Genomic DNA, 26,591 nt, shown 5'->3' with positions numbered 1-26,591 from the left:
GGTAACGGTATCAAACCACCCTGGCATGGATTTCCTATAACACCATGCTTTGTTGCATTTTATTCCTTACGTATGATAAATTTGTTTTGAGTCCTTATGTTGTTACAGTTATGTTATACTGAGATATTACCAGTATCTTTTATTAATATCTGATATAAAAAAATGCTTTTTATTGTTTTCTTTTAGGTGCAATTTTACCTGAGATTAAATATACAAAGATCAACATCAGCTTTCTGGAGAAGTTCGATGTGATGTTTGGTAAAGAGGGCGACTGTGTGACTCTTTCCTGTAAGATGACTATAAACCCTAATCTTGCCAATCTGCAGCCTGAAGCCCAGTGGTATAGAGATGGTACGAAACATAAAACGTACAACATGCTGCCTACAACACAGTTTACACACGTTTAGAAATAGAGTATTATTTTAGACCCTTAAATACATAGTGAGTCTCAGTAAGTCTCACTGTAGTTACTCACTAATATGCTTTAAGATTAATAAGTGAATAATATGATGTTAAATGTATAATTGTGCTTTCTACAATCCAAAACATACATTCATACACTTACAACCTGTGAGCTTTTACATACACTTTATTAATGTGTGTTTTTTTCTTTTTTATGAAACTATATCTAAGTCATGACACATCTGTGACACAGACCTTGAGATATTTCTCCATTTTGTGACTCACAGTATCACCTCCTCACCTGCTGTTCTCAAAAACATGATTCAATTACACCTTTGTTGCACATCACAGCCATATTCAAAAGGAAGGCTTGTTTTTCATTTACACTGGGAAAAAAAGAGATACAATGCTGAGCTGCATCTTTTAAAACTTACAGAGCACCTTTTGAAGGAGTCGAAGTGGGTGAAAATGGAGTCTGGGGGAGGTGTCGCTAAGCTCACATTGACTCACCTCGCCAAGGATGATGAGGGTCTTTATACCCTGCGCATGGTAACCAAAGGCGGAGACGCAGTGCACAAGGCTTACGTCTATGTAGAAGGTAAAAATCTCTTAGCTCAACAAAGAGGACAGTGAATTCCTTGCATTATGAGGAAAGTAAACATATTTAACCTTAAAGATCTTAGGTGCAAGAAGTTCCATGAACTGAAGATGCCTTTGAAAAGAATGAAATGAAACAGTTCTGAGTATCAGAGTAATCAGTATGTTGAACAGTACACAGGAAAACATCCAATAAAAAAATACAGTCAATCCATAACTTGCCTTTGGGTTTAAAACCGCATACATTCTCTGAGGTACTGCACGTTGTTGCTGTCATGGAGCTACTAAGTACCATAGTACTACTACTACAGTACTACAAGTACTATGCTACTACTACATAGTACCATATCACTACGGTGGTACCATCAAGGGTGCGTGCGTTGTACCTTTAGTACGTATCTTAGCTTTCAGAGCAGTGGTCCGTAAGGTCCAGTTTTGTATATGAAATTATTTTGAAAGGTTTCCAGGTAAACTATACATACTAAAGGTACAAAACGTATTCCACTGATGGTACCTCCCCAGTGTGGGACTTTTACTTCTGCAACCATAGAAAGTTGTTCCAGGATTCTTGAAGAACTTTCTACAGTTTTTTTGCACTGCAAAAAATTACATCAGCAAGCGAAAATATCTTGCACATAATCACATTCATCTAGTATTCCCTTTTAAAAGCTTACAATAAACCAAATATAAGATAATTAAACCTCTTTCTACCTGTTGTTACTAGCTTGAAATTGTGTTATTCTATTGGCAGATACTTTTCTTTGTTAAAATTTTAATAATTTTTTTCCAGAAAGAAGCAAAATTATTTGCTAATAGAATATGAAATTTTTTTTTTTTTTTTAATATTTTATAATAATCTTGTAATAGGAAATATTAGCTGAATTCGCTCATATTCAAGATATTATTGACATATTATTGTCACTTGCTAAGATATCATTTTTTTGCAGGTAAAATCCTAGACAACTTTGATGATGTTTTAACAGAACCTTGGTTTATTATTTAACATTGCTTTAAAAAATAGTAAATGTATTTTTTTTTTTCTACTGGCACACAGTAGGCATTAAATAGGGTTGTAAAACAAAATGTATATAATACATGTAGGGTGCCTAAACTTTTGCATAGTCTGGAGTCAAACCTGGTTGTTATTTTCTTTATAAGACTGTTAGAGATGTGTGTTTGCGTGTATGATATCTAATGGACTTTTGTCATGTTCCTAATGTTCCTCTGCAAACGATACTGTATACTATGCTGAACTTTTTATATATTTGTTACTGACGTACACTGGAGTTAATATTTAATGGCATTAAATATTGACATCATTTTGCTTGCTGTATTAATGTTAACAAGGTAACAAGAGCAGGTCTTCTTGAGCATTTCACAGAGTCGGGATTCTTTTACAGATGGTCCTCCTCCAGTTCCTCTGGCCCCTGGAGCCCCCATGGACATTAAGATCCATGACGCAAACAGGGATTATGTCATTGTGTCCTGGAAGCCACCCAACACCACCACTGAGGGCCCCATCATTGGATACTTTGTTGATAGGTGACTGAGCAGGCTGACATGTCTGATTACTCTCATGACTAACTAGCTTAACTAATTGCTGCTGATTGCCAGCATGTGGGAAGGCATTGAGGGGATCTCATCATTCACACATATAAATTAATATTAATATAAGTTTATATTCCTGATGTTTAGCCATTTTATTATTCATTTTCAAGAACCCAGAACACAACAAAAAGGTTCGGTATTTCTTTTAAATGCAACTTTAACCCTTGAAATTCTGTGGTGGTGCCAGTACCAAAAATCATGTCTTACGTATTGCTCTAAAATGTAGGCATTATTTAGCATAGAAATTTACATAATTCTTTAAATCTTGTCACAGAGATACATGGTATAACAGAATATAAAAATTTATCATTGGAAATCCACCCATGGCTTCATAGTTTAGCAGTAAAAAAAAGTTTTTTTCCCCTATTTTGTTTTGATTATAAACCAGCACTCAGTGAGGGTTTTGTATTTTTATTTATTCGCTATCCGATTTTCCAATTTTCAAATTGGTTGAGCTATAAACAGCAAGCCAGATCTTCAAATAAGACCTTCTGTGCAATCATATATTTTGTTTAGCCAGTCCCTGCACCAATCATAGGTCATTCAGGAACAGGTTTGTTTGCATCATCAATCTATATAATAGAAAACACCACATAGTTTGGAAAAGGGGCATTTTTATTAAACCTAAATATGAAAAACAGGTCTAGACCTCTGAGGACTACAAACATTTAAAGACTTTTCCATATTATATGGTTTGTTTGGCTAGAAATCTTGTTTTTACACAATAATAGTGATCATATCGTTGGAAATGTAACAGACTGGGACTTTTTTTTAGGTCTCTCATGAGTAAGCACTATTTGTCTTAAACAATTACACATGTTAATAATAGGCTGTAATTTCCACTGACTTTTTAATTGTATGGTGAGATAATGGATGCTTTTAGAAAAAATATTTCTTGTCCTTGTCCATTTTATTGATTCTGCTTGAACTCCATGACAGATGTGAGGTCGGAACGGAGGACTGGGTACAGTGTAATGACTCTCCCATTAAGATCTGTAAATACCCCGTGTCCGGCCTGTTCGAGGGTCACTCCTATTACTTCCGCGTGCGTGCTGTTAATGCACATGGCATCAGCAGACCTTCCAGAATGTCTGAACCCATCGCTGCAGTGGATCCTACGGAGTTTGAGAGACTTCATGGTAAAAATCAGCCAAATCCTTAATTATATATATCATTCACCTTTGTGTAAAATTTTGGGTTTACCTTTGCTTTTTATTTTAACAGCTACAAGGCTTGGTGGAAAACTTGACGTTGTTACATATCATGATGACCTTGAAGGTAGTGTGGATTCACACGTTTATTCAATTCTCTGATATATTGCTCTACACTAACTGGTCTCTTTATTAGGAATACCTATACACTTGCTCATTCTTGCAATTATCTAATCAGTTATTGTTCAGAGAATGATGAGAAACTGTGCTCTTAGTGACTTTTCCTAATTTGGCATGGTTGTTGATGCCCGATGAGTTGGTTTGTGTATTTCAGATACTGTTGATCTCCTGGCATATTCATACACAAGTCTCTAGAGTTTACACAGAATGGTGCAGGAAAAAAAACCCCACCTTATTGTTGAGAGAGATTAGATAGGTAGGCTATGATAACTCAAATAACCACTCTTTACAACCGCGGTGAGCAGAAAAGCATCTCAGAATTCACAACACGCCGAACCTTGGCGCGGATGGACTACAACAGCAGAAGATGACCTCATGTTCCACTCCTGCAAGCCAAGAACAGGACTCTTCGGCTACAGCAGACACAGACTCACTTGAAACTGATATTTTTCCAAAGTTGCCTGAATGAGCAGCTGTACAGGTGTTCCTAATAAACTGATTGGTCAATGACACCAATTTTGACTTCTGTCAAAGTTTGTATTCCATCAATTTTTATTTAAACAAGATAATGACTGTTCACTAATTTAATGGTAATATGTAGTTTTACAATAAAAAATGAAAAAAAAATGTTCAAATATATTCAATATTCAAATATATATTAGACAAGGATTTCAGAAAGAGGTAAAAAAAATAAAAATATATTTTAATGTTTGCTAAATCTAGATGTTTAGACCCAAAAATGAGGAACTCAGGAAATAGATAATTTATTCGGTCTTATTTTGTTTGTTTTGGATTCTTCTGATCATCTCTATTCATTATTTCTTGTACGTACAATTAAACCTTGGTCTGTCACCTTTTGTTTTATTTTCACTATTCCTCTCATGCAAAAAAACAGTAATTATACAGGCCATAATTGGCTCACATTCTAGAGGTGCTGATTACTTTTTAATGAGAATTCCATCAGGAAAGGAGTGTCTGACCATCTGTGGCGCTTTTTCAAACTGGAATGAACACATCAACTGGTGTCAGGAGCATGTGTGTTTGTGTGGGTGTTTACACCAATATTGCAGATGATGCACTCATTTTAATGGTGCTATCATATCTTTTGAAAGCAGAACTGATGACATGGAGATGGTTTTGAGAGGTGTTTATGCATGCGTGTCTGTGTGTGAGAAAAGGATTGAAAGAGAAACACGCTGTTTGGTGCATGCAGTAATTCTGTTTGATGTGATTTGGCTGTAGCTGAGGGAACAGCTCCTGGAGCTCCATCCAACGTCTACGCCTCTGAGACTGATCGAACATATGTTGTGCTCAGCTGGACCCCCCCGGTGTACCACAACAGGGCCCCCATGTGGTACTACATTGAGAAGGTTGGTACACCTCATTGTCGTAAAGGTAACCCATTTGACGCTCACCGAGTCTGTATCACGGTCACACTTTTATTTACAATTAACCATCAGTTTATACAAATAAATTAAGATGCCCAGTTTAGTGTAAGCATTTCTCAATTGCTATTTGGCATTGCTGTGTGAAGCAATGGAGTGCTTTTTGATGGATTGGTTTAATCTCTGGATGGATGCCGTTGCTGGCAAAGAGTGATAAAAACACAGACTCGATTTTAATCTCACTCTCTACTCCACAAAGCTCACTACACCACCCATCAAATCACTTTCACTGCTGATGTTAACGCTTTAAAGACAGTTGTAATTAACCATCCATTTAAATCTGTGAACTGAGAGACTGGAATTATTGTAAGAGTTTCCTGATTGTCAGCTGACACGGCTGGGTGAAGTAATGGAGTGCTTTTCAACGGCTTAGACTCTGGCTGGCAGTAACTCCTGGCAGAGGGTGAACACTCAAGTGCCAGTGCGTTCACCACGATACGCCGTCTTCAACCTGGCTGAAGGGAAGGAGTACCTGTTCCGCATACTCTCAGCCAACATGCACGGCAACAGTGAGCCCTCCAAGCCCACTGCACCCATCAAAACTCAAGAACTGCGGGGTGAGAACATGAACAGAATGGTTCAAGCCATTTTATTTACCTGACCAGGATATATTTATATATACTGTTATACTTATATTTACTGTTATATTACGTTCAGATCAAAATAACAAATTTTATTATTGTTATTATTATTCTATTGAATATGAAGCAGTGGTCAAATTTTTTTTTTTCCAACACGAAACATTGTGTTGGCATAATTTCACTAATAGAAATATGTTTAGATAGTAATTTTTTCTGGCAAATGTCTTTCATATTTTGTTATAACCCTCACACCTGCCATTAAGAGGATGTTTGTGCATGTACAGGATAATATTTATTGGATCGTATAAAATAAATTTTACAATTACAATAAAATCTAATTGGTGGCCTGAAGTCAGTGGTGTAGCCAGGGATGAATTTTGAGGAAATATACTAAATAAAACTGTAAAATACTAAATAAAAAATCTGTAAAAATTATACTGATAAATGCGACATGATCATGCATTATGGGCACAAATTTGTTATTTAATCAATTTAATTAATTTAAAGGCACCCAATCTTGCTATATTAATAAAGTTGCCATAAAATAACTTTCTCACAGTTCCACTGAAAATGATTAAAATAAAATGCTGGGAATAGGGGGAAAAATAATTTTATCTTAGGAACGACTTTTTTTCCCTCCTTCTGCAGTAAACCTCCAGTATTTCATCCGCTCGATAGCCCTATGCTCAGGGTGTATCTGGAACAAACAGAAACAAGAAAAATGGGTGATTCTGATTAGTTAATCCTGTTTCTAATGACAGCAACCAGTAAAATGTGATTGAACAAACTAAAGGACACATAAATGAAACTAGGTGCAAATACTGCATTAGCATTAGAAACTAACCCCAACCCCCCCTGCTTCACCTCTGCCTGAAGTGTTAGTCACAAATGGAGGTTGATTCAAGCCTAGATCAGGAGAACAGTAATTAAATTGCCAATGGTGCTGTAAACCGTGACAAATGCATGCTCTGAAAGTCATCTGGAAGTTTAATCAGCAGTGGATGATCACTGTAATGAGGTTCTCTGTTTCTCCAGGTGTTCCTTCAGCTCCTGGTCAGGTTGTGGCCACAAGAGAAACCGATACGTCTGTTCTGATCCAGTGGGCCCCTCCAAAGGAGCCCAATAACCTCATTGGCTATTATATTGACTTGTGTGTTAAAGGATCAAAGAACTGGATCTCTGCCAACCACAAGCCACACAAGAAGACAGAGTATGTCCTCTAATCTAAACAGTGTAGTGCATATTGCTAAAGTTTTTTTTTTCTTTCTTTCTAAGTGTAATACTTTACTGTGTGTGTATGCAGTTGTACTTACTGTACAGCATATAGAAATGTGTAGTGAAAAATCCCAAGCTGGCAGACTTCTTTGTGTGATAAGTTTGGAGCTTTCAGGGCATGTTTCAATCTGATAGTGGTAAATAGAATGTATAAAGAAAAAAAAAAACCCAGGAACATAGGTGGTAAAAGTACAGAAATTCTTCACTCACCTAAACAATGAAAAGACCCATCTAAATCTCTAGTAAAGGATGAAATTCTTCACTCAAGTTAAAGCAGAAAAGTATACACTCCTAAATTTACTAAAAGCATGAAACTAAAGTAGAAGAAATATTCACAAAAGAAAAAGACGTCTGCTTCTAATCACACACTGATTTTACTTACTGAGGCTTACTAGTGCCAGGGATAGATTGCAGTCATGGGTATCAGGTCTATTTTTTTGCTGTGACATTCGTTAAAATTTTGATTTGTTAGGAATTTCAATCAACTCTGAGCTGTTTGATGCAAAAAAAGTCACCTTATGACTTTAAAAATACATGATTATAGAGAAATGTAGTGTTTGGAAATATAGCAAGTAGAAAGTTTTACTAAGTAAAATATTAGGTGAAAAGAAAAACTCAGGTAGAGAACAGATACTTAAAAACTGTTAATTCCCACCATTGCGAGGAAGCCATTTTGGATTTAAACCTAAACAATGCTGCTTGTGTTTCAGGTTTGTCGTTCATGGCCTTAAAACAGGTGAGACGTATGTGTTTCGCGTGCAGGCCATCAATGAGCTGGGTCTCAGTGAGGAGTCGCAGGAATCAGCACCACTGTCTGTCAAAGCTGCTCTCAGTACGTATCACCAGCTTTCATTCCAATCACATGACTGAGCCCACTACTCTATGTCAAGCTGGGACACAAAGTACATTTTGTCTTTGAGTTTCTTATGACAATATTCTTCTTTGCCAGTACAAAGTTTCACTAACCGAAAAACTGGGGGAAATACTACTCTGACTTTATGTATACAGCAACATGTCAAACTACAAATAACGGCGTGCATGGTGAGTCCATGCAGAATTAATGAAAAAAGGGTAGAATTAATGCGCCCACTTTGCTATTCGACTGACAGGAAGGGACTAAAAAGCATTACAGCACCAAAAAAAAACAAAAAAAAAAAAAACCCTGAACTCGAAAGGATCTATTCAGAGTTGAATAAAGCGTGTGTAGTGAAGAGTTAACACTGAAATTGCACATACTGGTATTCAGACCTCAGATGTAACAACATGCTTAAGCGCCACTCGGACAGTCATGTCTGAATTTTGCACTGAAATTCACGCTTTTGTAAATGACCTCACAAACGTCCACAAAAAGCTTGGTCAGCATATCTTTTAAACTGTGGGCACATTTTCTTTTTAAAAGAGCACATTGAATTGGCATTATTTTATTAATTTACAAAATAAAGTAGAGAATTAAAAGCATGATAAAATATCCTGTATCTTGCACACACATTAAGTGTGCACAGTTAAGCAAAATAGGACATGCTGGATCAAGTGCTATTTTACACATTTCAGAACGATCAGGGTGGAAACCATATTATAAAATTCAACCTAATTTGCACTGATTAATATGATAATTACAACTAGGACATTTCATGCAGCAATATATTGGCAATATACTAGACTCCTTTTAAATGTTTTTCAATGCTTGCCATCTTCTCATTCATGTTATCATGTTAGGCTTTTTTAATTTTCTTTTTTTAAATTGTCCCATACTTTTATTTCACATTGTATTACACTTAAGATCTACTTCTTAAGTCTGTATATTCAATCCCCCGATTTCTTTTGGGCTTAAAGGAAAGTGCTTGTGCTTAAAGGTGGTGGTGAAGATGGTACTGAGACACCCCGTAACTGACACGCAAGTGAAATCGGGCAACCTAAACTAAATGCAGGTGTATAATGTGAATGGCGTGCACAGAAAAAACAGCTTAAGCCCATGTGCAACTCGTCTCTGAAAACACAACTTTCCCCATGTAAATATTCATGTAACTTTTTCACCAACTCTGAATATGACATTAAAAAAGCAACATTCTGTCTTTACTAGTCATTCAGTGGGCGTAGCTGCAAACACTTGCTCTGACATGAAAACAAGTACTTGAAACTTCAACCATTTTCAAGGACAGTTTCAAGCACTTTTTCTGTTTTGATAAGTAATTTACACTGAAACGATAAAAAAATTATTCATTATTATTTAATGACATCTGGGATCTTTTGACAGAATGTTTATATTTCAGCCATGAAATGTTAACTACATTCCTTGATTTCCAGAGCAGCTGGGTGTGAAAGACAGCACCTGACAGCAGACATCCTTTTTGTTTCAACAAAAGTCTTTAAAAATTAAAAACTGGTGTTAATTTAGTCTCACACATAATCAACACTGTGGAACACTGTGGCCTATTTAGTGTTCTTCAAGTCCTAAACTAATATGAAGCATTTATATAGAAAAGAACAAAGTAAGTAAAAGGATAAAGTGGTTACGCAAAGTGAGTGAGTGAATATACATTATGCACTTAAAATATTCTTATAAAAATTTCAGCTCAGATATACTGAACAATCAGTATCTTTGCTCACACAATCATATATATTACATCCACCATAATGCTGATGTAAATAAAATTGCTTCATAAATCAGTGTGGGCTTTAATACTGCAGGAGTTTCTGACAGTGGCTACTTTGTGTCTTAGCACAGAGAACTTTCTGAATGTTTGATTTAAACAACCACTTTCAGGTCAGAATCGTATTCATAATACGCAACAAACACCAGTCGTAATGAATTGCATCCGCCATAAATCATTCCTGGATTATAAGTCACAGCAGACAATAAATGGCCACGAATTGACTTTATTAAAAGCCAGAGATAGCCAGAGTACAGCGTGCTGCCGTGGACATTGAGTAATAGGCACGTAAAGCGCGAGTCATCTATCTTGTGTGCAGAGCTCCCCTCAGCTCCGTATGACATCGCTCTCCTCCACTGCGATGGCCAATCCATGGTGCTCAGCTGGAAGCGTCCTGTCAGCTGCGGGGGTGCTGAGGTCACCGACTATTACATTGACAAGTGTAACGTGGCCAAGAAAGCATGGCACGAGGTCAACGTCGTGCCCATTAAGGAGAGGCTATACAAGGTTTCTACAAATTTTCCTGCTACACTCTGCAACAGTTTACGGTTCTAGATGAGAAGAGTTTGGAGTGATGTGTGATTTTTATGTCTTCAGGTTCCAACCCTGACTCGTGGTGCAGTGTATCAGTTCAGGGTGTATGGTGCTAATGTAGTCGGCTTGGGTGAAGCATCTGCTGCTAGTCCTCCATTCGTATGTGAGGAGTGGAACATGCCTGAGCCAGGTAACAAACACCACACACATACTGAACATTAAAGAAATACATTACCTGATGAAAGCCTTAAACAATGCAAGTGAAAATGCTTTTGCATTCTTTAAAAAAACTTGGTGAAAACTTGGTGAGAACTTTGGTGAAGAATCTTTAAACAATTTTCTGTACATGTTCTCAGCCAATGCATTTTTGGTGTTCAATATTCGCTTCTTTAACTTTTCATTGGATAATAGAAGCACTGAAACTTCATAATTGTACCAGAAAGCTTGAAGTGATGCTGATGGTAATATATTTTCACTTTGAACCTATGGACTATGCCTTCTGTTTGACACAATCATAAATTAAAAATAAGATTTCAAAGTTGTACAGTGTCATCTGAGCATATATTTATGGAACATAGACTTCCATCAGTTGTTAGCTACACTAACTTTTATTAAAATTGTAAACCTCAGACACCAATATCAGGTGAAAAAAGTACTTAAAATGATTATAGGTGTCAGTTTTAAATCAAATGTCATTTCCATGCAGATGTAAGTTACTACTTAGTGCTATAATGTGGACTAGCAGTCTAATACAATACCACTATTTGTTTCTGTATCTGCTTAGTGCACTAAAAATGTCCATATCTGGATTTGGATTTAAACATTAAATGGGTGTGGCCTAAACTGAAAGTTTTTTTGTAAATTATATAAGAGTCATACAACTATACCCTTGGAAACAGTATTTTTGTCCTACAAGCTTCAAATCTGACCAACTTGCATGACTTTTTCACAACTCTAGTCTCAACCAGATGTCATGTGAACCTTACTAGCAATCTTTCTCAAACAAACAGACGAATAATAGAACAGTTCCTATTCACATCTCTATTAGGCTTTGTGTTTGTATTCCTATTCCTTACATACCAAATGTGGATGTATTTTCCTGTTCTTGCAGTGCTCATGGCCAGAAACACTGCACCTTCGCTGACACATTTAGACAATGTAAAGTAGGAGAATAATGTTAACATTTAAAAATATCACCCACGAATGCCACTGCCATAATTTGTAATAATGTGCTTGACTTATGATCACAAAAATATGACCAATCGTATATTGAATGACTGAATGAATAAAATTGTCCAACAACTAATACAAACTTTTACTCAGATCCTGAGCAGGGTTGCGGTGGATCCAGAGTCTATCCCAGCATTACTGGAAAAATGATGAACTTGCAACTATTCTTGATAGTGAACTCAGACTTTTGGAAACTTTCTGCCCAGGTCCAGCCTATGACCTGAGTGTCACTGAAATCAGAGATGATTCTCTGGTGGTGTTGTGGAAGGCTCCTGTTTATAGCGGTGCCAGCACCATCACTGGGTACTATGTGGACATGTGCAAGACAGGTACTGATATCTGGACCACTGTTAACGCCAGTGCTGTGAACCACTGCTACCTAAAGGTAATGTCTCTGTTGATGTCTGTGTGAAAGTAAACATGTCCATGTATTTTACTGAGTTATAAGTCAGACACTTATGTAAATCTAGAGCATATATAAAATATATAATGTATAATACAAAAAAAATAATGTAATATGCGATGCTTAGGTGAAGGACCTGGAGATGGGATCATCCTACGTGTTCAGTGTGCGTGCTGAGAACGCCCATGGCATTGGAAATGCTTCAATATCCTCTGACCCAGCGTGTGCCAAGGCACTTCCAGGTAACACACACATGAACACACAAATATAAGCAACCCACACATCCACTACTACCATGGATTGCCAACCATCTCAGCTATATCAGGATGCATCAGGCTGAAGAAGTGGGAACAAGGTAAACAGCTTGCAGTGTAAGAGGTCATGATAAAGAAAGGGAGAAAAACAGAAAGAGAGGGGGAGACTGCACTCTGAAGTGGTGCGGGATGCGCATGTCTGCCTGGCTGCAGATAATTTAAAAAAAAAAAAAGCAGACGACATGATTCATCTTGAATTGGCTTAAAACATTCATACTCAAGAAAGGAAGGTACATGCTTCCACCAGCAGAGTGCACTGTGGACTTGTGTGTGTGTGTGTGTATGTGATGTGTGTTTGTGTGAGGATAGGATACCCCAGGACAATGAAGGACAGATGCGTTGGAGGCGAGTGTGCCCCATAATCCCACTGTATCCGTGCCATAAATCGAACATGTTTACCCCATATCCCTTATGTATTTCTGAATTAGGCTGATTTATGAGTATACACTCATTCTCATATGTGTTCTTTTGAAGGTGCTCAGGAAATCAAGTGTGGGGTGGACAAGGAGACTGGAGATATTTATCTGTCTTTCGAGAGCTGTCAGATTACGGAGAAATCCCAGTTTGTGTGGAAGAAGTCCTATGAAGAAATCACAGACTTCTCCAAAGGAATTGTAATTAAAACATCAGGCAACTGGTAAGCAGTGTATATGGCTAGCTGTTCTCAAAGCATCTGAGTATTAAACAGTTTGTACATATTTAAGCCTCATTTGATCCCTGATCCAGTATGTCGTTTGCTTCTTTGTGCTTATCAAAGCTCGACTCTGTTGTTCAAGAACCCAGAGAAAGAGGATATAGGAACTTACTCTGTTTCTGTCACCAACACTGATGGAGCTTCAGCCAGTTACAACATCTCATCAGAAGGTGGGAGATATTAATTATGGAGGAAGTATAATGCATCACGTTTTTTATTCAGATGTCCTGTATGATCCCTTTAATATATTATTATCTTCTATCCATGTGATGTGTTGAGAATATCAGTAACCACATTAATATGATTTGAGTGGCCAAAGATGTGGCAAACCACAGTCATGCTGCACAACACAAATGCACCTAGAGGCAAAAGATTACTCACCTTACTTCAGAAGAGAATAAACGGTACTTCAACAAAACCGATGAAATAGACTGCGATCCTTATGTACCGTCCCTGAATGCAGATTCCACTTAAACTGGCAGAAAACATCAGTTGAACATATGCGCACATCTGCTCATTTGTGGAAATATCTACGTGGCAGCATTGCAATGCTTAAAATCATGCAGATAAATGAAAAATGTGATCTCAGTGACTTTGACCGTGATGCTGGTTTGGAAATGAACTTCTTGATCAAGCAGTGACAGCAACATTGATACGGTTCTCAAAATAGCAGCGATTATACAATGTGATGTCACATGAAATGTGCAAAAGCATAACTTTGGGTTAAAGATTTTTCCAGCTTTCTCCACTGGAACACAGTCATGTCTTAAAATCATTTTTGGCAAGCAATCTCAGGTTGTCCAAAACCATGCACCATGTGCAAAATATGCATCATTTGATATGATGATTTTTCCTGCAAAGTGCTTACAGATATTTGGTGGTATTTGATGTATTTCTCTTCTTCATTTCAGAGCTTCAGAAAATGCTGGCACTCAGCCATGACATCCGCCATCCAAGTAAGTAACCAAGTAACTATTTCTGTCCTGCTATTTTTATGCCGACTCATTTCATGACTATCTGAGAAGCTGAGTTAAGACAGGGAATTATTGCGTGAGCCTTGACCAATATCTTCTTAACCACTGTTTTACCAACCAATGTATTCTCAGAGCCTGTGAGGATTTGTGTATCTGTGCCATTTTCAAGGTCATATGTGTGAAGCATGAGAGCACATGGGATTCACCTCTGCCACCTCTCTTTTCGCCTCAGTTATCCCTCTGAAGACCGAGCTTGCGTACAAAATTTTGGAGAGAGGTCGTGTGCGCTTATGGCTGCAAGCTGAGAACATCTCCTCTGCTGTGACCTACAAATTCTTTGCCAATAACAAGGAGCTTGTCAACTGCGAGGTAAGCAACGAGCATCATGCAAAGCGACAGACAGCTTGTGACGTCAGCGTAAATCTTTGAGCGCTTGGGGAGAACTGCTTTAGGCTTTATATTAAGTTGACCCTAGCATGCACTGCACCATGCGAAGTCTCACCCTGAATGCCTCCAAGAAAACATAATAATGGAGCCGATCAAATTGAAATTCCCTTAAAAACCTAGCAGTAGCACCAATGAGGACAATTTACTTCCCTATTTGTTTTGCTTTCTTCTTGTTTTTGCCCCAGCAAACTAAAATGAGACACGATGTAGCCACGGGCATTATTGAGATGGTGCTGGATCACTTCACTGAGGAAAACGAGGGGACATTCACCGTGCAGATTCAGGACGGAACAGGAAAGGCTCAGTCCTCCCTGGTGCTAATCGGAGCTGGTGAGGCTGTCTGCACTTTTCTGATCCTGCAATTCGTTCATATATATATATATATATATATATATATATATATATATATATATATATATATATATGCTTTTCCCATTATGATTTGGCTTGCAGACCCTTAACCCTAGCTTCTTTTTTACTCCAGCTTTCAAGGCAGCTCTGGCTGAGGCTGAATATCAGAGGCGGGAGTACATCCGTGTGAAAGAAGGTATAAATCAAAGAGAAGCGTTAGAAATATTAATCTGTGGTTTATTAATACACACCCTCAATTTATTTTTTTATGTACCATACCTACAACCTATAAACTATGGCTGTAATGCAATGACACTAATGGATTTTGTATATGTATCTGTATAGTGCTCCAAATATATCTGTATCAGTATTCAGATTTAAACCCTCAAAGTGGGTTAAACTGGAAGTTACTACTTTTGTTTATACCTGCCCAAAAATATATTAGGTAAATTTAAGTCTGAATTAGTTGTTACAGGACGTATTTATAGACGTGGATAGATGGTGTTATTCTACTCATAAGAAGCCAGGTGGATGCATTTATCATCTTTCAGATGTAAATCTGCTCATTTTTGATTGCTGGTGTGATTGCTTCATCAACTGCCAATAATCCCCTTTTGCTAGGACCTCATTTTAGCCAGTTCCTGTCTGTTCATGTTGGGGAAGATGCCAGTGTCAGCCTCATCTGCAAGGCAAGTGAAGCCACGTTTGTGCCTCAACACACCTCAAACAAATGGTCTGCGTTTATTGTCAGTGCCAGTCCGAATGACTAATGTGTCAGGCTTTATTCGGCTCAGTCATAAAGATATCATTGTGGTGGCTTGGTGTTCAGAGGTGCATTGAACAGCAATATTTCAGGCTGGCTTGTTCATCGCTGCCCACCACCTGACGTGTCTCCTCTCCTCTCCTCTCCTCAGGTGGATAATCTGAAGAAAGAGTCTGTATTCCACTGGTTTAAGAACGATTTGGAGGTGATACCCGATGTCCCTGCTGACCTGAGCTCTGGAGTCTGCAAACTCCCCCTGCCTCTGGTGAGATCTTGGATTCCTAAAAAAATAGCAATGCGTTACTGTTCTGTTAGCCAATAAAACAGAACTGCTGCAATAACAGTGCAACTTGAGCAGCAACAGATGTCATTAAAGTGCACAACATAGTGCACATTGTAATCTGTATGGAATAATTGCATGATTCATTTATTCCTGCTGAATTGGTAAGGATTTTAGCTTCCTTCATAAGTTTTATGTTCCCATTGTTTGTGGAGGTTAATCAAATTTTTTGCAGTCTTTTAGTTTTATAATAATGAACATGTCGATTTATGTTTCACAGCAGATCGCATTCAAAGCTCTTATGTCGGTTATGTTACAGATGCTCATAGTAATAACTTACATGAGCTGTGTAATTGCGTGAATAGAAGTTTTTGTTACTCTCAGGAGAAAATATGATGAACAGGAGAAAGTAAGTTGAAGATGAAAAGAAAATTGTTGAACCAAGGACATAGGATTTCATGATGGAGAAATAATGTTTAGCTTAGATGTGTATCTGTATCTGTTTAGTACTCCAAATATTCATATCTGTATACAGATTGTTGGTTCTGTTTCCCAAAATATAAACAAACTAGCAGAATAATTTAAACCAGGCAGTTACTAAGAATGAAAGAATGAACCTTGCAAGTGCATTTTGCAGTGCCTCACATTCATAGTCATAAATGTTGTCTTTCTTTGTCTTGCAACCTTTATATCTGACCGATGGACCACAAGAAACTAAAACCTTCCTCTCACATAACTTTTTTGTTTGAGTCCCTAGACCCTTGTTGTTCTAGTCACAGCCAGATGCCCTGTGAACATTTCTGGCAAGTTTTCTTAAAAAAATAAAACCAAAAACATATAGTGCGCCTCCTATTCATATCTGTAGTTGTATTTGTACATATTATCTGTTTATTCTGAATAATGTATTTGCATTCAGTTACATCCCTAACTTGGACAGTTGCACCATAGGTCCACCAGTGCACCAAACTACAGTATATTGTCTTCTTATTCCTAACAACAGATTATTTTGATTTGATTTGATTTGATTTGATTATTCTGATTATTTTAGGCACTGGCATCACTGTAAAGGTCTGCTGTTCTGATATGACATTTAAAAATTCCCTGCTTGTCTCTAGTTACTAGAAGATATGACTATCTTGACATAGTCATCATGCTTTCTCTTAACATATGTAACATTGTAAAATACAGCAAAATGTTAATTCAGGCTTTTAAAGCGAGTGAGTTAACGAGTAATTAAACATAAATGTCCTTATGGGAATGTACACTAGATTGTAGACGTTGTGGTCAATTACATAATTATACAACATCAGGGAGCAGGACGCAGTTCCAAAGCTAATTATGATCACTTCCTTTACAAAGACATGGGCTCAGAGCAGACGTTGAAAGGAGGTTTGTGCTTTAGCAATAATCAGACACTTTAGTAGTTCCGGCAGTGGATGTTTTTAACCCCCGCTCACCCAACCACCGCTGCCTAACACTTCATTTTGAAGTCCCAGTAATGGGAAAAGAACGTATAATACTGCATAAACGAACTGTGTTGAATGAGCAGCCCACAGAAAACATACTCAAGTGGCCTGTTTCAGCAAACATTGTGTTCTGAATTTCTGCCCCCAGTTCTCCAAGAAGGATGTGGGTGTGTACAAAGCAACTATCAGTGATGGCAGAGGACAAGACGAGTCTCACGTTGATATTTCTGGGAAAGGTAATAGCGCACTCATCTCGGATTGTTGCAGTTTAGCAAATATTTGTGCACTAAAAAACCCATCTCCTTTATTTACCTTTTCTCTTACCTGCAGTCTTTGACAACATCATTAGCGAGCTCTCACGTATTGCTGGTATGTATCACATTAGCATTTCAGCATGTCTGTGGTCTGTGCTGCTCATTTTACTTCTCTAAAGCTAGTCAGCATTCAGTATGTAACCAAAGATCGATGTCAGATCGACCAGATTTCACTCAGTAGATACAAAGATCAGCACTATCTTAAACAGAATCAGAACTACAATTAAGCTTTTTATGATTTCCCACACATCATCTTTAGCATGGATGCAGGACGGCTGCTGACTCATGATGAAGAGCAGCTGAATATATAGAAACCTTTGCTGCTTACGCAGTCCAGCTAAATGTCAACCCTCTGAACAAGAGTACATCTGTAAAAGAAGATGATTCTTTCAGTCTGTACTAACACACTGCACACAAAGACTGAAATTTATATATACCTGCTTGACATTGTCTCTGTGTTCCCACCCAATTGTTTTGCTTTTTGTTGAAAATGAAAAGAAAAACATGATTATTTAGTCAGGGGAGGAAAAAATATGATGTTCCTATGCTGCTGTGAGTCATGCTTCTCCTGTAATTGTAATTGACACTCAGTGCTTTGTCAGGGGTCTTGGGTCAGAATCAGAGGAAAATTAGTATGAATACATCATATGACAGCTCAGATGCGTCAAATGCCATCATACCTCAACGTCAGGTACACAAAAGAAGAGGCGACAACCAATAAGGGGAGAGAAAGAGTAAGCATGTGAGCGTGTAAACAAATCAAACGGGCGTGACTGAAAGATGAACAGGTAATGCATTAATTGTGTATGTTGTTGAGAATCTAAAGAAAGACATTCAGACGATTTTATCCACCTTGCTAGCCAAATAGTGTCTAGCTGAAGGTGTTGGTGTGTCTCACTGTATTTTTGTATTTCAGTCTGGTTTATATCATTTGTGTCTAGCGTTGTTGACAGGCTGGAGAACACAATACACAAATTAGACAATAAAATATACAGAAAACACAAATGGAGTGAATAAAAATACACACATCATAAGCGACCAGACATGATAGTTTATTATGTGTTATGTATGACTAGCTAGTTAGAAATAGTGGGCTAGCTTTTTGGCCGAATCACCCTGAGCCACTCATTAGCTGTATTTCTGCCTTGTGGGAGTAATGCATGTCTTCCAACATCCCAGCACTAATCCCCTTTTCCCAAACCAATCACCAGTTACTCTCCCCCAAAACCCCACAGAGCACCTCAACCAAGAGCTCATGTGTTCTGTAACAGAGAAAACCCACAGTCTGACTTAAGTTTGAGGAAGTGTCTTTTGACTTGAACAGGGTCCAGCGCGTCCGAGTTGGTGATCCAATGCACTGCTGAGGGCATCATGCTGCAGTGCCATATGAAATATTACACAGAGGAAATGAAGATCCACTGGTTGCACAGGTATGCTTATTTTCTCCCTCCATTCCCTCTCGAGAAGGGAACTTCCTGAATAGAATGATGGAAATAGCCATGGAAATGAGATATGCATGCCTGCTCACACCTCCGAGCATGACGGCGGCCCTGCATGTAAACACGATTTGGAGATTTTTGTCTATAATTGTGTTGCTTTAGTGTGCGGCGTGAGAAAACGATTATTGAACAATGGGAAATTAGCAGGGCCAAGTGACAAGAGACCTGTGTGACTGTCAATACAAATCAAATCTATCAGATTTACAGTTAACTAATGCTTTAGCCCTGAGGTGCAAACTGGAAGCATGCAGAATACTAACACATGAGGTGAATCTTCTTCCTTAGCTCATCGTGTAAACACAGGCATTCTTGTACCTGTATGAACTGAATATCTAAAATACTAGTAAATTTCTATAAGAAAATGATTGGAAAAGCAAACTGCTCACCAATACACTACTCTGTGTATAATGTACTGTATTATCACCGTTTACAAAGGTCATAGTAGCAATGCGACAACTTCATATTTATTTATTTATATTTAACAGGGACGCTAAAATTACTGCATCTGAAAGGATGCGTGTTGGTGGCACCCCAGCCATGGCCAGTCTAGAGATAGTCGAACCCACTGAAAAGGACAAAGGAGTCTATACCTTTGTGATGACAGACACTGAGAAGATGTACACTCGCACCCTTGAACTGTCTGGACAAGGTAAGAAAAGCTCCTAACCGATTGTCTTTTCTTAATCCTTAAAAATAAAAATTTCGTATGGATTATAGCATTCTCAGTGCAGCATTCTCAGTGCAGTCTTCTAGGCACAGGCAAAGGTCTAATTAAAAACATATTTGGGAGAAAGGTTTTGACTGTGCACCCTATTTGATCTCTGAATAAACATGATGCATTTGCAAAATAGCACTCCGTCGAATGGGCTTAAATGGAAATCGGCCAGCTCTATTGCTGGTATTGCCCAAGGATCTGGCAGGTTTTCTGATCTCAAGAGCCGTTTTTAAAAATCTGCCATAGTGCCATAGTGGTACTGACCAGTGATGTAATTGGGTAATTCCAGTAGTGAGGTACTGGTAACAACATATCAAAGGTGCAGATACTGGCTTCGGCAGCAGTTAGTCTGCAAACTGTCGCATGTGCTGCCCGAGAGCACTTTCAATCAGTAGAGCAAAGCCAGTAATTAATTAGAAAAAAAGCAGTACCTTGCAATTCAGCAAAACATAGCTATTAAAATAATGAGAGATCATTTTTTTCTATGCTGTCCCTTAGAGGGTTCTAATGTTGAATTGTTTTTCTCTTTCTCATGTCTCATTTGGTCTGTGCTTAACATTTGTCTTCTTTCTGCCTTTTATCCACCCTTCTAGTCTATGACAATGCCTATGCAGAGTTCCAGAAACTCAAGTAAGATAATCATCACTTGGGAGGCTGCTTGCTTCTCTTGTCTTCCCTTCAATGTTTAGAAATGCAGAGCATGTGTGGCGCATGTCAGTGTGTGGATAAAATATTAGCGTGTGTGCTAATGAGCCTGCTAACAACGCCATTCTTCTGTTGCTTTTCAGAGCGGAAGCATATGCTGAAAAGAGTGAGTACACTCATTCAAGTCGGCGCTTGTCACAGCTTCTTTTATTGATATAATTACATCCTTCAGTCTGACTGGGGTGCAACGTTTGTATTTTCAGATCGTGGTAAAGTCATTGGCGGTCTGCCTGATGTTGCAACCATCATGGAAAAGAAGGTTTGGCATCATCTCTGCTTTGGTGTACCATAACATAAACACTAAAGACATCAGCAAAGGCTTGTGAGCATAGATTTTTGTGGGGCAGGACTACATTAATAATGACATAGCCTCAAACAAAGTTAAGTTAAGAGGTTATCACACTCACTACTATCTAACGAATATTTACAGTAAACCCGTAATAGGCAGTTGAGAGTTGACAACACTGGGTCATCTAGCATACAGTCTAGCAGCTTGTTTAGCACAGTTTTAGATGTATCTTTGTTCAACTGTGTTCAGCCCAGCAAGTGTGTTTCCCATCACCCTTGTCAGTGCACAAGGCACACACAGACAAGGTAATAGCATTAACTAGCGTTGCCAGGTTGGAGCAAAATTTCCAGCTCAACTACATCTCAAAAACCACACAGATAACATGAAACTAGCCAAAAAAAAAAATCAGACATTGGAAAAGGGAGACACATTTTGCTTCATTTTCTCAGCCTTTGTGTGAAAACAAGGTCACTGTGGTGCATTTGTATTTCTGATGTACAGACATTACCCACTCCTTAATCTGTCTTGCCCTACCCCAATCTTTGCAGCAATATCGTACAATAGAAGTGGTTCTGTACAGCATAGACACGCTGTCTGCACATACACTTTACCTTGGTTTGCAGAAATTTATTACATTTAATTACGATTATTTGCTATAAAACAAGATCCTGCCAGCTGCAGAATATTTTTAAACTAGCCCAAATATTCATAAATATCACAACCCTGGCAACCCTGTCATTAACTGCGTTGTCCTCTGTTCCTCCCACACTGAAAGTGTTCATAGAGCACACATGAGGCAGCAGGATTCCTTCCCCAATCGACCTCTTTTAGCACTTGCTGCAGTTTCCATTTTGACCATTGGTGAAAAAAATAATGCTAAATGGGGCAGTTAGAGCAGTTCCCCACCATTATGCAACATCTATAGAGGCCAGGAAATCAACAGAACATTAATTTATATCTGTCAAATAGCAATTTGTTTTACACTGTTGGTCACTCAAAAGATGTTATTAATATTTTGATGTAATGTAAAAAGTTTTTATGTAAGATTAATGAACTTTATGAAGATTAATGCTGCTATACATGGTGCCCCACCTGCCCCAATGGATGAGCTGTCACTGAAAGGTGTGTACACACATTTGTTTGGGCATTGAAATGGTTTGGATTTGGAGAAAAACAACACTGAAAAAAATCAGCACAGCTTGTACTGGGTAGTGGTGAATTTTGTTCTGCATTTTGCAGATCATTAATTTGGCCCCCATGGTAATGATGCGATTGCATTAGTGATCCTAGACACCACAGGGCAGTTTTGTAGTGATCCCGAATGGTGTGTGGTGGTGTGTGAACAAGCCAGAGGATCATCTCCTCTTTTCATTATGAATAACGTGTGCTTGGGGGTTGGATGATACTCCTTCATTGTCTCCGGCCTTGTAATCCACTGCTGAGGATGCTGCAAGGAATGTTGTCTATTCAGTGGATCCATCTGAATAGACAACAGTGGAAATGTCAAGCACTTTCTCTCCCTCCCTCTCTCTCTCTCTCTCTCCCTCTTTCTCTCTCTCCCTTTCTCTCTATTTCTTTAACAACAAGTGAATGCAGTAAGTCCATAGCTGTTAGGTCCCATTAAAAGGCAAGCAGCTACCACGTGGGACATTAGCAGGGCTCTTACAATGGACAGTGCTCTAATGAGAGCTCCCTTAAAGCTAGAGAGTGGGTAAGATGGTCATTGTTAAAGAGATCCCAAGGTCTTGCTGGAGCAGGTCCATTATTATAGCCACAGGAGCATTATGAGTCCAAATGAGCAACCTTGTTTATACCTGTTAGTGAGAGCACAAGTTGAGTGTCGGTTACATGTTGTAGCAGAATTTTTACTAGAAAATTCTTCTGAAAAGAAGAAAATATTCAGAAAAGTCTATTTACCATAAATAGGCTAAACACACTGCTTTGCCTTTAGGAAAACTGAATAATGGTTGTTGTTATTAATATAGTATACTGTATACAGTATAAACACACTGTCCTTCATTTTTGACCTCCACATCAGATTATTTACTGTTAACAAATACACAGAATAGCATGAAGAAAGAATGCTGGGGCTGATTTCTTTCTAGTCCAGACTGTACACCCAAGCAGCCTCTCAGTGCCAGACAGGTGATTAGGGGGAGTTTCACTCTGTATAGATTTTTACGTACATTGGGTCTGATATTTTTCAGCATGCTTTGCACACATCCATAACTTCTCAATCATTCACGGAGAATGGGAAATACAGTCACAGGTATAATGAATGCAGTTGAGGTGGAATATTTATTTTATCATCAATTTCCGCCTAAAATGTGTTGTATAATGGCTCCTATGTTTGAAAATGTGAGAAGTTGGATGGACATGTTGCACCAAGACTCAAACCTTACTTTAAATGGAGATTAATATTGGAAAAAGCCATTAGCCATGGACTATGGCAATGTGTTGCTGGCTGGCTGCCCTACTGGCTCTTTAATCAAATTTCAGCTAGTTCAGAATGCAGACTGTGACCTTACCTGAAAGAGAAAGATAGGCCACATTATCCCAGTATTATCCCAGTATTATCCAAGCAAGTTCTACACTGACTACAAAGATCTGATTTAAAAGCTGATCTGATGATTAAAGCGCAAAATCGTTTAGCTCCTGTGTATTTTGCTGCAGACTACAACCCTGAGTGTTTCTCTGGCATAGATGGTTTAAAAAGATCCTCTTTTTTTTTTTTTGGTTCTGCGTAGACCCTGAGCCTGACCTGCACAGTATGTGGTGACCCAAAACCACAGATCACCTGGTTCAAGAATGACCAGGAGGTGGAGCCAGGCGACCAGTATGTAATCTCGCTGGACTCAAGCAAGTTCGCCAGCCTCACCATCAAGGGCGTGAGCCTAGATGACTCGGGCAAGTTTACCATGTGTGTGCAGAACAGATATGGTGGCGAGTCAGCGGATGTCATTGTCAGTGTCTACAAGCATGGCGACAAGATCCCTGACATCAAACCCTCACCTGCACCCAAGAAAATATTGCCCCCAACTCAGCCGATTGTACTCCCTACCCCCAAGGCGTCTAGCCCCACCCCTGCTCCTGCACCTGCCAAGACCACAGGTGTCAAATCAACTGGCATGAAGTCCCCAGTTCCTTCCCGGAGGAAGTAAGCTGTCCTGTTCTGGACAAAAAGAAGCAGCAGAAAACAGAATAATGGTATATTGAAAGTTATATTAAAAAAAAAAATGCCATTTTTCATCATTGACATTGTTTGGATTTATGGGCTCTAATGAATTGAGTAAAGTAAATAAAGAGCAAAAATTTAGGGGGGTTTGCGGGTCAGGTTATATTAGATTCCTTTTCCACAGCCTACAAAATCAAGTGCTAAACTGTTTGGCATCTGGCTTCCTTAAGCAGTATGGGTTTCTAATGGATTTGGCTGCCTCTGCCTGGAGGTCCTTTGGTGAAAAATGGCCAGTGTTTTGATGTTTATTCTATTTATCTCTATTTTTTAAAAGCTGCACTTTCAGTCAGGTGGTGGACTCTTGAGGCATTTGGATGGATGGCCCACAGAGTGCTGGGTTTCTGCTACAGCACTTCAGATAAACCTCTTCTCCTCTTATGTCCTCTCCTTTCCTCACCTTCATGACCTTCTGCCTGCATTTGTGTTATTAAAAAAGATGTAGTAATCATTTTCACTGTGTTGTGCTTGTGTTGCTTTTATGACATGCACACAAACACACACACACACGTTCAGTCCATGAATGCACAAAAGCGATAACAGTAGTCAAGCGTTTTTGAATTGCATCAGCATCTTACCCACTCACAAGATCTTCCACGCACTTCATGTATATGGAATGTCTTGTGTGGACCGGAGCCTTGTTCCAGGTTCAGTCTATGATGTTGATTTGCATCACATATTTTTAGGAATGTAGAATAAGTTTAGTTGAGTCTTACTGTCATAGATCTCTTTAGCAGGAAATACATTAATTTTTGCCTTGCTCTCACTTTGCTTTTCATTATCCTTTTTCTCTGCCTTCACAAGATGATTAACCATTTCAGATATAATATGAAGTAAAAATAGTTTCTTTTCTAGCCTTCTCATTTTAATGATGAAACTGCTCAAGCAGTCATTGCACTTCAATGGGAATTTGATTAAAATAATTAAAATGTAGTGAAAATTGAGGTTGTTTAGATTTTGAATTTGACTTTTAATTAAATCGTGCATATTTAATCACTGGAAATGATTTGCTTAGAAGTCATGTTTCTATGGAAACTCAGGCAATCCATAAATCCTACACTCTCCCCCCCCCAGCATGTTTACAAGATGTCACCTCATGATGTATCATTTCACCCTATGGAAAAATATTGATTGTGTTTGCACACTTACTTGGGCGAGATCCCACGGTCTGTAACAGATTGCAGCACTCAAAACTATTGTTGCTTGTAGGACAGTGTGAAACGGAGTGTGTAACACTGCAAAATAGATAACCACATGGTGGCACTGGTGCATCAATGGAAAACATGCTTCACTGATGGGAGAAACCACTCTGACACCAAATTATGGGGCTCAATTTTTACACATTGATTTGCTGTGGGAAGGTGGATCACAGAACCGGGAGCAAAATGTGGGCAAAATACCACACCAAATACACTAAGTCACTGGATGAGTCAGAAATCTCCTGTCGAAACCAGACTCTGTCCAAGTGTTACAGCAAGTATGACAGCATGAAATATAACCTACACAGCCTCAGCTCTAGAAGATTGTGTATTTGGTGGGGCTCGGTCACAGAGTGGGAGGTTTTTGGTGTTTGTGTATACAAGTTCAACACTGCAAAATTAAAAGAATATGACTTGCTTCCTTTTTCCCCACATTTTCTGAAAGTTTACAAATGTATTCTCAGGAAAATATACTACCAGTCAAAACTTTGGACACACAAGATTGAGAATATATATATTTTTTTGTTGTCTTTTGTCCTCACACATCTGGGTGTGAGGCAGAAATACACCCAGGAAACCCAAGAAGACACGGTGAGAACTGGAGAAACTCTGCACAGACAGTAACCAGAAATCATTAGAGCATTAGAGCAAACCTGAAAGGAACAGCAGAGTGATTGGTTGGCATTTGATGGGGTGGGCCAAAATGTCCGCTAATGGTCCCACTGCTGAGTGCACCAGACATTTACACTCACAGCTAATCCTTCAATGGATATAAGTGCTTTGAGGATCTGCCAGTTTTCACCACAAGGAATAGAACAGAAACATCCAGAAGCACAAAATGAATTACAGTACTTGTGTATAGTCAAGAGCAGTTTAAAACCCATTCCTTGTCCCATCTGCTTGTTCAGACAGCCTGAGCAATTTGTGCATCTGAAGCCGTGTTGGTTTTGAATGAACCATGCAGAGCCAGCTTATGCTGCTGTATTGCCTGCTGTCTTTCTTCTAAACTTAATCATGGCTATGATTCAGTATATTATCTCTGAGCTACAAATATTTTTTGTGAGATTTTCCACGTAATAATATCCATTTATAAATATATACTTTTAAAAGGAATATAAACTTTCTTTAAAAAGATATTCCTATCAATCAGGAAAATTAAAGATGTATAAAAAGACGTCATGGCAATGTTTTATTTTAGTATGACACTACAGCACTGTTGAATTCTCCAATCAGAAGGTGTGGATTCATTAATTTTCTAACAGCACACCGTGATTCCAGCTGTAACATAAATG

General features: G+C 38.5%; 1 protein-coding gene across 4 annotated transcripts in view; it reads left to right on the top strand.

Moving 5' to 3' along the window:
- The window catches only part of myom2b (myomesin 2b), a 31,680-nt gene extending 7,123 nt beyond the window's left edge, over nucleotides 1-24,557 (top strand). Inside the window, exons 8-37 of one of the 4 annotated variants that reach the window (XM_053232638.1) lie at nucleotides 187-351; nucleotides 839-1,000; nucleotides 2,400-2,541; nucleotides 3,547-3,746; nucleotides 3,832-3,885; nucleotides 5,181-5,308; nucleotides 5,757-5,940; nucleotides 7,000-7,174; nucleotides 7,950-8,071; nucleotides 10,210-10,397; nucleotides 10,488-10,614; nucleotides 11,861-12,039; nucleotides 12,185-12,299; nucleotides 12,846-13,008; nucleotides 13,129-13,235; nucleotides 13,977-14,021; nucleotides 14,272-14,408; nucleotides 14,672-14,816; nucleotides 14,971-15,033; nucleotides 15,459-15,526; nucleotides 15,752-15,865; nucleotides 17,495-17,582; nucleotides 17,677-17,715; nucleotides 18,985-19,090; nucleotides 19,645-19,808; nucleotides 20,468-20,504; nucleotides 20,663-20,685; nucleotides 20,783-20,838; nucleotides 23,616-24,075; nucleotides 24,394-24,557. In XM_053232638.1, the coding sequence (XP_053088613.1) occupies nucleotides 187-351; nucleotides 839-1,000; nucleotides 2,400-2,541; nucleotides 3,547-3,746; nucleotides 3,832-3,885; nucleotides 5,181-5,308; nucleotides 5,757-5,940; nucleotides 7,000-7,174; nucleotides 7,950-8,071; nucleotides 10,210-10,397; nucleotides 10,488-10,614; nucleotides 11,861-12,039; nucleotides 12,185-12,299; nucleotides 12,846-13,008; nucleotides 13,129-13,235; nucleotides 13,977-14,021; nucleotides 14,272-14,408; nucleotides 14,672-14,816; nucleotides 14,971-15,033; nucleotides 15,459-15,526; nucleotides 15,752-15,865; nucleotides 17,495-17,582; nucleotides 17,677-17,715; nucleotides 18,985-19,090; nucleotides 19,645-19,808; nucleotides 20,468-20,504; nucleotides 20,663-20,685; nucleotides 20,783-20,838; nucleotides 23,616-24,029 (3,710 nt within the window). In that variant the 3' untranslated portion in view covers nucleotides 24,030-24,075; nucleotides 24,394-24,557. Of the gene's footprint in view, nucleotides 1-186; nucleotides 352-838; nucleotides 1,001-2,399; nucleotides 2,542-3,546; nucleotides 3,747-3,831; nucleotides 3,886-5,180; nucleotides 5,309-5,756; nucleotides 5,941-6,999; nucleotides 7,175-7,949; nucleotides 8,072-10,209; nucleotides 10,398-10,487; nucleotides 10,615-11,860; nucleotides 12,040-12,184; nucleotides 12,300-12,845; nucleotides 13,009-13,128; nucleotides 13,236-13,976; nucleotides 14,022-14,271; nucleotides 14,409-14,671; nucleotides 14,817-14,970; nucleotides 15,034-15,458; nucleotides 15,527-15,751; nucleotides 15,866-17,494; nucleotides 17,583-17,676; nucleotides 17,716-18,984; nucleotides 19,091-19,644; nucleotides 19,809-20,467; nucleotides 20,505-20,662; nucleotides 20,686-20,782; nucleotides 20,839-23,615 lie in introns of all 4 variants that reach the window. The other 3 variants (XM_053232636.1, XM_053232637.1, XM_026939399.3) reach the window with 3 other exon arrangements.
- The last annotated feature ends 2,034 nt before the right edge of the window (nucleotides 24,558-26,591 follow it).

The sequence above is a fragment of the Pangasianodon hypophthalmus genome, chromosome 3, assembly GCF_027358585.1.
Source record: "Pangasianodon hypophthalmus isolate fPanHyp1 chromosome 3, fPanHyp1.pri, whole genome shotgun sequence".
Lineage (NCBI taxonomy): Eukaryota > Metazoa > Chordata > Actinopteri > Siluriformes > Pangasiidae > Pangasianodon > Pangasianodon hypophthalmus.
Note: the sequence above shows the minus strand (reverse complement) of the source record. Positions and strands in the feature narration are given on the sequence as shown.